The 14,175-nt window shown below is 52.8% G+C and overlaps 1 protein-coding gene across 1 annotated transcript; it reads left to right on the top strand.

Annotated features, from left to right (window-relative positions):
• The first annotated feature begins 30 nt into the window (after positions 1–30).
• On the top strand, positions 31–12,298 carry SCN1B (sodium channel, voltage-gated, type I, beta subunit). The gene is made up of 6 exons (XM_006899686.1): positions 31–201; positions 1,945–2,111; positions 3,427–3,667; positions 11,080–11,221; positions 11,463–11,534; positions 11,639–12,298. Exons 1-5 carry the CDS (start codon positions 162–164, stop codon positions 11,527–11,529), a joined length of 657 nt encoding a protein of 218 aa, XP_006899748.1. The 5' UTR covers positions 31–161; the 3' UTR covers positions 11,530–11,534; positions 11,639–12,298.
• The last annotated feature ends 1,877 nt before the right edge of the window (positions 12,299–14,175 follow it).

Genomic DNA, 14,175 nt, shown 5'->3' with positions numbered 1-14,175 from the left:
CGGGGGGGCCGCGCCCCCCCTCTTCCCCCGCCGGTCCCAGAGCCGCAGCTGCTGCGCCCGCGCGCTCCCGGGGACATTGTAACGGCCGCCAGGTCCCGCCGCCTCTCGCCCGCTATTAATACCGGCAACCAGGAGGGGGGCGCAGCGCGCGCGGCGCAGCCATGGGGACGCTGCTGGCCTTCGTAGTCTGCGCGGCGCTGGGTGAGTGCGCGGGGGGCGCGCGCGGGGGGGGGGCACCGCCGGGCACCTACTGGGCGCCGGGGTTCGAGCTCCGGAACCGGGGCAGCGGCGCCCGGGCCGCCCCCAGCCCATCCCCTCGGCCCGGCCAAGTCCGCTTCCGAGAAAGAAGTTGTGTGCGGGAGAGGGGGGAGCGGTATTCGGGAGGGCGGTGGGGGTGGGGATGCGGGTGGGCAGGAGGAGACCAGGGCCAGGCTGGCACAACCTCGCGGCCGCGGGCACCCTGCCGGGAACGTGGAAAGCGCAGAGTCAGCTGTTCCGCGAGCCCCGCAGGCTGCAATGTGACACCTACAACCGCGGGAGGGGGATGGAGGAGAGGGCGGCGCCCTGGGACTGGGCCGGTGGAGACGGAGAGGCCAGGAGAGATGGAGATGCGAGGGAGGAGGCAAGAGATGCGCACATCCCGGAGCCTCGGGAGAGATGGGGACAAATCGCAAGACTAAGAGGGACGCTATGAGCCTGAAGGTAGCGGATTGGACAGACTGGGAAAACATCGGCAGGAGAGATAAGAGTGAGACTAAGAGAGAGGTTCCGAGAAGAGCAGAGACAAATTTGAGAAAGGCTAGAAGCGGTGAAGAGATGGAGGAGGTTAGATGTGAGACAGGAAGAACCGGGGATGGAGTTTTTAACAAGAAAAGCGGGAAGAGGGAAAGAGTGAGCCTGGAGAGAGGACTCAAAGTGGGTCCTCTTCGGAGAGACCACCACACAGAAGTGAAGAAAGGGAGAAAGTAACCAGTTCGTAGAGAGGCAGCAGGAGAGGACTAGACGCTCCAGAGGTAAGGGAGAGGTTTGGAGACAGAGAGAAAGACCCGAAGCTGGAGTGGGAGAGACAAGACGCAAAGTTTAAGCTGGAGAGCGCTTGGGAGGCTGGAAGGAGGTGGCCGGTAAGTGTAGATTTAAGGATCCAAAAGGCAGAACCTATCCGGGGTACAGAGGGCCCGAGGGAAAGAGGGAGCTGGCAAGTTTGAGAAGCTGCTAGACTGTGGAAAGAGGTCTGGAGGTGAAGCACATGGGAGAGGGGGGCTCAAGACGGAAATTGGCGGTGAGTACCACCCACCAAGGCTTGTGGGACAGGAAGCAAACTGGAGTGTGGTGGGCGCAGGTCCCAGCCCCATTCTCCTCCCTTGGGGCTGGCTGGTTTTGTATAGCAACAGCAGTAACAGCCCCGTGAACTTTTAACAGTTAGTTGCAATACTAGTTTCTTCACCTCCATACTGTGCTACCTGGAACAAGTGACATTTTTACTAGGGGAAGGGATATGTGTGTTTCCTGTGCTGTGTTCTTGGCCACCAGTGGAGGCCTAACTTGGGGTTGTTATTGTTGTTAGGTGCTCTGTATTGTTGTTAGGTGTCTAGTAGACTCACAGCAAATTCTGAGCGCTATCCGATCCTGTGCCATTCTCGTCATCTCTGACACACTTAAGCCCATGCCATGGAGTCACTGTGTCAAGCCATCTTGATAGAAACAAAGAGAAAGAGGGGCGCTTGCTTCATATGACAGAGAAGGAAACTGAAGTTTGGAGAGGATGCGTGATTTGCCAGGGTCACTTGGCTTGGCCGTGGTGTGGCTGGCTGGGTGCCTGTTTTTGGTCATCACTGAAGGGGAACAGATGGCTCTCGAGGGGCCTGGAAGCCAGCAGCCAGGGCACCTGCCATTCGCTGGAGGGCAGTGGGTGCCCCTGTTTGACCCAAGCTGCTATCCTTGCAGTAACTTCTGCCTGGGGAGGCTGTGTGGAGGTGGACTCGGAGACCGAGGCTGTGTATGGGATGACCTTCAAAATCCTGTGCATCTCCTGCAAGAGGCGCAGCGAGACCAACGCTGAGACCTTCACCGAGTGGACCTTCCGTCAGAAGGGCACAGAGGAGTTTGTCAAGGTGTGGGGGTACCTGGCACAGGTGTGGGGGGGGGAGGGTGTAGGGGATGGCTCCCAGAGAAGAATGCAGAGTTGTTTGTTTTTAATAATGTTCTTAGGCTCTACTGGCCATAGTGTGTTTATGTGTCAGGCACAGAATTTAAATAGTTTAAAAGGCAACAGTTTGGATCTGCCGTTCACTCCTTGGGAGAAGGATGAGCAGTCTACTACTCCTGTGAAGATTACAGTGCCACTTTGAATCACAGTGGACTCCATGGCAGTGGGTTATTGATGACCTGGATTCCAGTCCTACCTCCACCTTCATCAGTGGCCCACTAATTAGCATTAACCTTGATCAAGTCACTGAGCCTCTGAACCTTTGCCTGCTTTTGTAGGACATATATGGCAGTGACCTCTTATGTGAGTGCAAGTGCAAATTAGGTGAATTGATACACTTGGCAAGTGGTTGGCAAATGATATACCTGGCTGCTAGGCACCCAGTGGTACTTCAGCAGAAAGGCCTGGTGACCCACTTAGGAAAACTCAGTCCTTGGGAGTCCATGGCACTCAGGTCTACTCTGACACCGTTTGGGTCCCCATGACTCAGAGCTGGTGGAGGAATTGATTTGTCTTCAGTGGCCTGCAACAAGGTGCGTGTACATAGTGCCTGTAACAGTGGGCTCCAGGACGTCACAGGTGTTGAGGATAGGGCAAGGCTCCGATCTGCTGTTCACTTGCTGGCACCAGCAACAACAGTAATCATTAAGGGGGAAAAATATTTTATTTGGACCTTTTTATATGAACTAGAAAACTCACTGCCACGGGGTTGGAACCAACTCATAGCTGACCTTCAAGGGGATTGCCAAGGCCGTAAGTCACAGGCACACCCCTGTCTTCTGTGATGCCATTGGTGGGTTCAAGCTGCCAGAGTTCTCATGGCTTTTGAGTTGGCTTCGTGCCTTGGGAGTGACTACACCACCAAAAGTGTTTTGTTTGAGGAGTGGGATGTGGGGATGGTGCAGCATAAACTTTTTAGGGTCTTCTGGGGAATTGAGGTCTACAGCAGCTGGATCCAGGCTACAGAAGAGGGTGTCTGAGGAGAGTGTCCAGGGTCGGGGGAGTGTGGGGACACTGGAGTGTGTATCTCAAGGCTGGAGGCAAAAGTCAAGATTTGGGTAGGTCCAGGCTGTAGCTACACTGCCCCCACCCTGCCTGAGCTCACATCTGTGTCTGTTTCTCTGTGTGTCTAGAATGGGGATAAACCCAGGCAAGGATGGGACAGAGAGTTAGGGCAGACACAGACAGTGACTCAAGCTCCCCCACTCCTGTGCCCACAGATCCTGCGCTATGAGAATGAGGTGCTGCAGCTGGAAGAGGATGAGCGCTTTGAGGGCCGAGTGGTGTGGAATGGCAGCCGGGGCACCAAGGACCTGCAGGACCTGTCCATCTTCATCACCAACGTCACCTACAACCACTCGGGTGACTACGAGTGCCACGTCTACCGCCTGCTCTTCTTTGAGAACTATGAGCACAACACCAGCGTCGTCAAAAAGATCCACCTCGAGGTGGTGGACAAAGGTGAGCTGGATCCCATCTGCCCCTCCCTGCTGTTGCCCACCAGGGGCCAGATGGAAAGACAGATGGTACATGGAGGCAGCCTGGCTCCTCGCCTGGACCAGCTGACTGCTCGTGGTGGCCTGGGGAGCAACACTTACCCCCACCTCTACCTTCCACTCAGATCCTGGCTAAGGTCACAGCATGCGTCTCTCTCTCCACAGTGCCTTAGGGTGTGAAATACAACACCCAGCTCTGTCACCTGTGCAGGTGACCTTGGGGTCCCTGAGCAGAAATTTGTCCTGTAGGAAACAGGGATATTAATAAGTGTCCATCTATGTGGGTCATTCCATCTGGGATGATGTAGATTACACAGATTGCTGGCCGTCAGCCTTGCTGTGTGGGGCAGTGACCCTGTCTGAGCAGGGAAGCGATGTGAGTGTGGCCTCCTGAGTGGAATTCCTCTAAAGAGGCCATGCGGGTGCATTCCCAGGGTGCAGACCTGCTCGGCAAAGCGGGCGTGGGCTGACTTGTGTTTTCTTGCTCGTCTGCGATGGCCCTTGCTTTGTTTGCTAGGACTGTAAATCTGAAGAGTCTTTGAGATGCTATGGGGTTGAGAGAGAGAGACAGAAATCTTGGAGGTGGTGGGGAAAATGTGATATTGTTTTCTACAGGTAAGCCCGTGCTTACCTCATTTGCACTGCCCAGCAGTCTTGTTGCCTTATCTGTTTAGCAGATATGGGCAGGTCCAGGACTCATTGCTTCTCCAAAACCCAACCCAACCCATTGACATCAGTCTCTTCCACCTGCTGGTTGGTGTGCGTTGTTGCATGAGATGTGCTGGTGGTGCTGTGGTTGGGGTGCTGTTGTTTTTCGAGACGGTGACTCTCTTCCAGTCCCTGTCCGTCTTTCTCCCTTGGAGCGGCTTGTGATTTTGAACTTTCAGTTAACAGCCCCACACATGCCACATAGACAAAGCCCACGTTGCAGGCCGGGGGCCCATATAGTGAGCAGCAAGGGTCCAAGGCATATGTCTGGTGTCTGATTTGTTTTGCTTTAGGGTCTTTGTGGGTAATGGGTTCACAGTGTCTCTGAACTGCTTTCTGGTTGGGATCAGATGGAATCTCCTGGGGCCCACATACGTCACAGGCAGTAGACATTACTGTTTCTTCACTAGACAGGTGCTCGCCTTATGTGGAGTCCCTCATTGAATCCACCTGTTGGACTTGGGGCTCTTGTCCCCATTTTACAGATGAAAAAAACTGACACTCAGAGAAGGAATGTTCTGTGGCCACAGCCCCAGGTCCAGGGCTCGCACTGGATGGAACCCAGCCAAGCCTATATGACTGCCGTTTCTGGTTCGGGTGTGATTTACCCTCTGTTGACAACTCATGCCTTGAGGTTTCTTTCTTCTTTTTCTTTTCTTTTTTTTTTAATTTCTTTTATTGTGTTTTATTCAGCTACATTGTCTTTCATATAATCTTCATTTTAGATCATGTCTTCATATACACTGTATTTCATAGAACCAGTCATATTGATCTGCACCTATTATATCACGTCTCTTGGAGTCCCCATTGAATCTTTCCCATTTCTTCATTCACTAAACTCTGCTACCCCAGTGATCCCCCTCCCCTTTTTTCCTCATCCTTCCCTCCCTCCCCTTCCCCTTTTGGACATTCACACACATCTAACTAGTTATCCTTCCATTTTTACAATAATTGTCTTATACAGTGTTTGTCCTTATGAGATTGAGTTCACTCAGCATAATGCTCCTTAGTTTTCTCCCATGTTGTACAGTATTTTTACGAAATCATTGTTCCTTAGTGCTATGTGGGTTTCTTTTTATAATTGATATTCATACGTTTGTTGGCTTCTGGTAGTGGATGTCCTGGTGATCCTCCTTCAGGTTTGAAGTGGTAACTCTCGGTAAGAGCCCGCCTCCTCGTTCCCCATTGGAGCAGTTGGTGAGTTTGAACTGCTGACCTTTCAGGTAGCAGCTCAGCACTTAACCTGTTATGACACCAGGTCTCCCTTCAAAGTGGGGCAGCAGAGTTCACTTCAGGAGGCATGTCTGAGTGACTGTGTCATGACATCGTGCTCAGAGGGGGAGACAGCCCATCTGTCTCAGCTGGGGGTGGGGAGACACAGCTGCCGTGATAATGAAGACGCCCCAGTACTGCAGCTTAGCACAATCTGCTCACCGTGCCGTGTCCCAGGAGAACCTCTATGTGGTGGCTTTAAAAAAAATATTTACCAAATTATACTGCCTCCCACAAGTGGCTGGGTATTATAAACAGTTGATTGCTAGCTGGAATGTTGGCAGTGCAAACCCACCCAGAGGAGCCTCGGAAGATTAGCCTGGTGATCTCCTTCCGCTTTGATGGTACAGTTATTAGTACTCTTAAAATGTAAGAATATTACTCATACAAAAAAACCTACAGGCTCTGGCTGACAATAGAGTGTAGTGGATTAGACTCAGCGCCAGGTGCTGCTTTGAAAGTCCTGGGCACATGGGCGGCTGGCATGAGTAGGAATAAACTCTGCAGCTCAAACAGGGTCTGAGGTTTTGCCTGTATTTGCCCCAGTCGAGCTCTTTCCACACTCCACACCCCCCGCCCCGGCGCCTCCTGAGCCTGCCTGCTTTTCCTGTGGCAAAGTTTGCAGTCTTTCCAAATTACTGGTCAGTGGTGTCAGTTTGAAGACTAAGATGTGTCTGATTCAGTCCTTGGTCTTTTCGGTCACTTGCTGTGCATCTGAGAGCTGGACTGTGAATAAGAATGACAGAAGAGTTAATGCCTTTGAGTGGTGGTCATGGAGAAGAGTCCTGAATTAGCCCACAAATTGTCAAAAGAATAAACAGATGTGCTTTGGAGAAAGTGCAGCCTCTTTGGAGGCAAAGATGATAAAGCTTCATCTCACATACTTTGGGCATGTTTTAGGAGAGGTTATTCCTCGGAGAGGGACATTGTGCTTGGAAAGGTGGAGGCATGGCAGAAGAGAGGAAGAAGTAGACACAGTGCCTGCAGTAGTGGGCTCATGGATGCTGAAATGAAGAGGATGGCACGTGTTCAGATCTGTTGTTCATAGGTCGCTGTGAGTGGCGCTGGTGGCTTAGTGCTAAGGATCTGTGTTGCAGCCGGAATATAGGCGGTTCGAATCCACCAGCTGTAACGCCTCTGAAAGAAGATGGACAGTCTCCTCCCATGTGACGTACAGTCTCTGAAAACCCTGGAGGGTCTGCTGTGAGTTGGTTGTGACTCGGTCACAGCAGCGACTACCACCACCATCTGGCTCTTGGGCGTTCTGGCGGCCTCGCCTGTAGGGAGTTGCCTGGTAACCCGAAGGCAGCCCCTCTGTGGTGGTTTTAATCCACCAGCAACCCCGTGATGCCCACTGGAGAATCCATGATGAACCAGTGCTGACTTGAGGGCAATGAGATCCGACTGCACAAGGGGCCCTTGGTGGTGTAGTGTGTACGTGCCTTGTGCCGCTAACCGAAAGGTCACCAGTTAGAGCCCACCAGCTGCTCCACAGGAGACGTCTTCTCCTCTAGAGATTTGCAGCCTTGGAACCCTTGGGATCGTTTTGCTCCTGCCTTTAGGGTCACTGTGAGTGAGAGAGAATCCATTCCGTGGAAGTGAAAAAACCTCTTACTGCATTTTCAGAACTGCCCTGTATTGCCTCCTGGTGACAGCTCCTGAAAAATGAATAGAGTCATTTCCAAAGGGACAGAGGGCCCTTGGTGGTGAGAACTTGGCTGGCCCAGGAGGGCTGTGGCAGTGAGAGACCCCTGGTGGCGTAGTACATTATGTGTTGAACTGCTAACTTAAATGTCAGAGGTTTGAATCCACCAGCAAGCAGCTCTGAGGGAGAAAGATGGGCCATTTCCAGCATTGGAAAGCTGACAGAGGGTGGTCACTGTAAGCTGTAAATGACTCAACAGAAGCGAATTTGGTTTTTGGTTGAGGAATGATGTGGCAGCTGGGAGCTGGGATAGGTGACTGGGGAGAAGAAGGCTGATACTCTTCTGCAGTAGGATCAGAAAACACTTAGCAGTGGCTAAGACGTGTGAGAAATCCGCTGTTCATTTGGGCTGGAGTTGTGGCGGGGCTGTTGGTAAGGTGGTCTGTGTAGGCACATGAAGCTTTTGGAAGCTACTGAATTTTTTTTAAATTTTTTTATTTTATACATTTTATTTTATTTTATTTTATTATTTTTGTGTGCGTGTACCGTCAAATCAGATCTGACTGGTACAGGAGGAGATTGCCCCTCCTTCCCCAGCAGAGCATCTGGTGGATTCGAACCGTGCACCTCTGGGATTGTAGTTGCGGAAGCTACTGAATTTTTGAACGAAATCAAAGGTCTCTCCAGAGCAGGTGCCTCTGATTTACAGGTGAAGGATATGGCTTCCTTCACTCACCTGCACGGTCCTGGGGGTGGGGAAAGACTGTTCCCACCTCCTGAGATGCTGGTGTGAAGTACTGGAGGCTGCACCCACATGCTCCCCAAGTTCTTTGGTTTTGGAAGGTCTAGGGAGCAGCTGAGAGCTCTGCCCTTCACTCAGTCTCACGGGGGCTGAAGTCCTAGCCCTAGGGCCTCCTGTGTGTCCCTGGCCCAGTACCCTCCCTCTCTGGGCCTCAGTGTCATCCTCTGGACAATGGTCTGTGGGCCCATTCCTCTCACTGTCCTCGTCTGTTCTAGAGAACAGAGGTCGGAGGGCAAGATGAGCAATGTTAACCAAGTCCATATGGGCGTTGAGCTGAATTCCAGTGGCTGGGGCTTCATCTGGCTCAGCGTGGTTCCTGGGGTCAGGTGACAGGTGAAATTAGGGCAGTCTATCCTCTGGGGTTGTTTCAAGGAGTCAAGGAGATGTGCAGATAAAGAACTTAGTCCAGACCTGGCTGAGACAACACTCCCCCTTTGAGAAAAGCCTTCAGAACATTGATGGCCTGAGGAGGGGGCCATGTGATGGGGAAGCAGAGGAGAAGGACCCAGCCCTGCACCTACCCTTGCCCTGGCTCTGAAAGCATCGGTGCCATTTGCACAGATGGGGTGGGTGGCAGGGAGGGTGTGGCTTGCCAGGGAGGAAACCACATGGGGACAAATAGGAAAGGAGCTCCTGGTCATCCGGAAGAATGGGCCGGTTGGGGGGTGGACACCTGTGAAATCGGATGAAGTTGCCAACGTGGCCTTTGACTCTGTTGACCTGACTGATCATGTTCCCTTAACAGTTTAAATTTAGGCTTAGTGGCCGGAAGTGAGCAGTGACGTGGGCCAGTGTTTGGGGAAGGGTGAATGGCTGCCGGAAAGCTCAGGGCTCAGCCAGTGGTTGGTTCTGAGCGCCTGCCCACCCAAGCACATGAAGGATGCCAGCTTATTTCTTGTTCCCAGCCCCTGTGTGAGGGGTGTAAATTTCATCCACTCATTTTACAGAGTGAAAAATCAAGGTTCAGAGATGGAGTTATTTACCAAGTATCACACAACTAGGATTTGAACCCTAGCAACCTGGCCCCAGAGCTTCTGCTCTTAGTCACTATGCTGTGCTGCCCCATTAATAACAGTAGTAGTAGTATCCATACTCAAACTCATTGCTGTCAAGTGAGAGGAAAGACCAACTCATGGCTGAACATTGGTTTTTGAGGCTGTAAATCAATATGGGAGGAGATTGGCCATCTTTTTACTGAGAATATCAATAGTAGAGAACATTTATCAAGTACTAATTATATGGGACGAAGCCATTGGTGGTGGCCTAATGGCTAAGTGCTTGAATGTTATCTTAATTATGTACTGGTGCTATGACAGAGATACCAGATGTGGGTGGCTTGAACCAACAGAAATTGTCTTGCAGTTTTAAGAGACAGAAGTCCAAATTCATGTCAGTGATATAAGAAAGTCCTTGTTTTCTTCAGCGTCTGTAGGCCTTAGGTATCTCCATACGCCTTGGTCTTCCCAGAGTTCAAGAAGCTTCCCAGAACGAAGGTCTGGGTCCAAAAGAATGAACTCCACTCCTGGTGATTCTTAGTGACACTGAGGTTTTTCCTTTCAGGCTGCTTTCCTTCTCCCCTTTTATCTCCTGTGAGATAGAAGGTGTTAGAGGCCAGTCTTAGGGACCCTCAAAGGTCAGGTGTGGCCTGAGAGTTAACAGTGCAACTGCCTGTGGACTAGACCACCAGAGCTCCCTCATTGTTTCATTACAGACATACTTTGTTTTAGGGGCACATGATTTAAATCATGACAGATGCTAACCAAAAGGTGGGCAGTTTGAACCCACCAACTTTTCTGTGGGAAAAGAGCTGGCCAGACCAAAAAAAGGGATGAAGACCCTTAACAGGAGGACTGACAAGGCTACAGCAATGACTAGCCTGAAGCACGTGGGAGATTGTTAGGGAGACGCAGGATCAGGCAAGGCTTTGATCTGTTATCTACAAGGTCCGTATGACAGGGATTGACTTGACAGAACCCAACAGCAGTCTGCCTCCTCAGAGTCCAGCCAAGGTAATCCTGTGGGGCAGGTCAACCTGGTCACATTGGCCACTGTAGAGACTCACAGTGTGTACCAAACAGAGCAACAAAATTGTGAGGTAAGCGGTCCCTAGGTGACTCAGAGGTTGGCGGTTTGAACCCACCTAGGAGCACATCAGCAACAGGAACAACAGAACTGTTGTACTCTGCACACACCACACAGGTCGTCTTCTTTTTAATCTTTTATATCCCATGTACAACTTCCCCCCCCCCTTTCTTTTTTTCTTCCGTCTTTGTTTTTGATTTTGTACCTGCACGGAAGACAGGAAGAGATTGCCCCTCCTTCTCCAGCACAGCATCTGGTGGATTCGAACTGTGCACCTTCGTGATTGCAGCACAGCTTCTTGCCACTAGGCCATCAGAGCTGCCTCACACAGGGCTTCTTGAATCAGAATGGATTCACAGCAGCCAACACTTACAGACCAGCCACTGTTCTCAGAGCTGTCTCAGGAAAATAGTGCTGTGGTTATCTTTTTTTTTTTTTAAACAGTTGAAACAGCTGAAGCCCAGAGAGGTTAAATCACTTGCCAAAGATCACACAGCTTGCAAGTGACTAAACTAGGATTTGAATGTAGGTTTCTGGTTGCAGAGCTGCAGATGTGCCCCTACCTTCATGTTACATAGGAAAGTAAAATTGAGAGGGATCCTGAGGCCTATGGGAAGGCCTTTACTAATAATTATATTGTGACATTATATATTGCTACTAATAGTGACATAAACAAAGATGATTACAACACTGAGCATCTCCTTTGTGCCAGGCCCCAGGTCCATAGGTCCTGGGTCATCTGGAGAGTCAGTATGATTATCCCTTTTGCAGATCAAGCCTGGGTAATTCCCCACTCCCCCACAGTGATCTTGTGATGCCTTCTAAGCCGGGCCTCAGCTACCCCCTTAACCCTGCCTGGTCCCTGCAGCCAACAGAGACATGGCGTCCATCGTGTCCGAGATCATGATGTACGTACTCATCGTGGTGTTGACCATCTGGCTGGTGGCAGAGATGGTGTACTGCTACAAGAAGATTGCTGCCGCCACAGAGGCCGCTGCCCAGGAGAATGCGTGAGTGGAGGAGTGACCGGGACTTCCCAGGACAGTGTGTGAGCTGAGGGGGGAGGGTTAGGGGACCACCAGGCTGCTGTCGCCCTGTCTGCCCCAGGGCTCAAGATGGGAGAAGGTAGCTTCCAGGTTCTTTTCTCTTTGCACGACCCTAAGAATCCAGTCTGCAGCCCCTCTGGTCTCCTGGGGCTTGGGTAAGACTGACGATGGGACCTCTCTACACACCTGGCTTTTGTCCCCACAGCTCGGAGTACCTGGCCATCACCTCAGAAAGCAAAGAGAACTGTACGGGCGTCCAGGTGGCCGAATAGCCCTGGTAGGATGGATGAGTGAGTGGGGAGGAGGGGGCTGAGGGGAACTCTGGAGGGCTTGCTGCTCCCTCACAAGGTCCCTAATTCCCTGTCTCTCCCTTACCTTCAGGCCCCAGGCTTAACCTCAAGGAAGAGCCAGTCCTAATGGGAAATATCCGGGCAGAGCCTGCCCTCCTGTGGGAGTTGGCCATTCCTGGGCCTCCACTCGCCTCAGAATTCTGCCACCAGAGCCACCGCCGCTGGGGTGGGAGGGGTGCGGGGGGCTTGGCTTGCATCTCCCATTCCAGCTTTCTGCCACTTGCCCTCATTACCCACCTACCGCCATGCATGATGGGTAAAGCAATACTGCTGCTGCCCCCACCCCGCTTCTGCTGCCTGTTTGTGGGGGTGGTGAGGCGGTGAGGCGGGGGCAGAGACCCCACACCCCTTTCCTTCTTGCTAATTTGCACATATTGGCCGCTTCAGACACACTGCTGAGCTCAGTCCCTCCCTGCCCCTCCCCTGCCCAGTGGGGGTTGTAGCGGGCTGGAATAGGTGGGGGCAGGGGGTTCCATGACCCCCTCCCACTCCCAGCAACATCCCCCCATCCCGCTTCCTCCAGCTGGACCTGGGGTCCCCTGTCCCTGTGATGCATTCTTGTCCTGGCCAGACCCCCGCCTGCCCTCTCTCACCAGCCTTGGATTGTGGCCACTTAGAGAGAAGTCCATTCAGCCTTCGTCTCTCTTTACAGAAGCAGTTTTGTTCATGAAATAAAGATTCTTGGACTTGATTTATAGTCTCTTTCGTGAGCCCAGTTACCTCACTGTCATCCCCATCCTCAAATCTAGAAAATCCGTTTTCCCAGAGGCCTTTGTGCCCTCAGTAAGGGTGGAGAAAGAGTGAAGTAGGCTGGGGGCAGCACCCGACCCAGGGCCCCTGGATAGACCATGCAGGGATTTTGGGGAGTCATCTCGGCAAGGTCATGGGAGAATTTGGTGAAGAAAGCAGTGAGGATGGGGCATGTTCTGGGTTGGCCTGGGGTCCTTCAGAGAGAGGAGAGGTGGGGCGCTGGACGTTTGTGGGGCTGTGACCTCTGAGACCTGTGGTGGCTCCAGAGAATTGCATGGCTAACTCAAACGTGGCACCTCTGGGGCTTTGAATACACTGGAAAGATGTGATTTACAGCCTCGGAAACCACCGAAGGGTCAGCTGTGACTCACTGCATGTTGATGGGAATTGAGCTGAAGAGATGAGTGAAGAGAGTGAAATAGGAAGTTGCTGCTGTTATTAGGTGTCTTGGGGACAGAACTAACTCAAAGCTGACCTTCCAGGAGGTTTTCAGAGGCAATAAATCGCAAGGGAGAAGATTGAACACTTTTCTCCCACCAGAGATAGTAGATTCAAGCTACATGCCTTTCGGTCAGCAGTGCAGTTTTCTCTAGGCTACCAGAGCTCCCCAGGAAGGGAAGAGAGACATGAATGGAGAGAGGGGAACAGAGGTGGAAATGAGGGATTGGACAGTAAACCAGGTGTCCCCTGAAGAAGCTGTGGGTCAGACCATGTAAAGGGAGTCCATGGAGGGAGCTGATAGATGTGGGCACTGAGGGCTTGTGTGGGGGCGAGCAGGTGGTTTGTCTGTAAAGGCTATGTGTGTGGGTAAACGGTGGGCCATCTTGTTCAGCAAAGGGCCCAGCTGGTGCAGAGGGCATGAGGAGTGAGTGTGGATAGGAAGGCCATGTGGTCTAACTGAGTGTGTGAGTGACTGCCCACAGGCAGGTGCCTGCTGGTGACTGTGTGTGTGTGTGTCCCTGGAGTCTGACCTGGGTTGCTCTTGATTGCTGGCTGGACAGCATGTTTCTGCCTCTGGACGCTTCCAGCCACTTGGCCTGGGCCTCAGCGCTGTGTGCCGCCTTTCCGAGCCAACCCCCTTCCCCCCTATCAAGGACTTTCCCAGCTCCAGAGGTCACTGCTGCAGGCGGCAGAGAGGCTGCCAAAGCAAACCCGCCCCTGTGACTTTAGGAAAGCAGATTGGGGAAGGGAGCTGGCCTAGGGGTGGGAATGGGGGAGCATGGGGGGTGGGGAGATGGAGTAGGAGCTTGGGAAAGGCAGGGTTGGAGGCATGGGGAATCTGGATCCCAGTCAGGGCCAGTGACAGAACTTAAGTCTCCAGCCTGGACGGAATAAGAACAGCATCTTCCTGGTCCTGCTTGGGGAGCTAGGCTGGGATGCAGGAAATGACTTCGAGCAGCGCGGAGCCTGGCGCTCCAAGGGGCAGTGGCTGGGCTTTGAAGGGCTGGGCAAAGCCTGTGCCCGCCAGGGATTCGTCTTTTGAATACTTCAGATCTGTATCCCCAACCTGCAGCTTCAAGCAGCCCCTGGCTTGTTTAGTCTCTCCAAACCCCAGCCCTCGCCCCCGCTGACCGGCCGGGCGGGCTGGCACACCTGAGCCCCCGAGCGGGCTGGAGGCGGGTTGGCTGGCCCCGCCTGGTCCAGCCCCCACAAGCCCGGCCCCACTGACCAGGTGGCCTTCGGCGCTGCCAATCCCATCGTGCGGCCCCTCCCCGCCCCTTCCCCGGCTCTGGCCCAGCCCCCTCCTCCTCAGGTGAGGCAGCCTGGCCTAGCAGGCCCCGCACTGCAGCCACCTCTGCTGTCCGGCTCCCACTGCGG

This window comes from Elephantulus edwardii, unplaced genomic scaffold (assembly GCF_000299155.1).
Source record: "Elephantulus edwardii isolate Elephantulus edwardi_28Jun2011 unplaced genomic scaffold, EleEdw1.0 scaffold00266, whole genome shotgun sequence".
NCBI lineage: Eukaryota > Metazoa > Chordata > Mammalia > Macroscelidea > Macroscelididae > Elephantulus > Elephantulus edwardii.
This window is presented reverse-complemented; position numbering and strand designations above follow the sequence as displayed.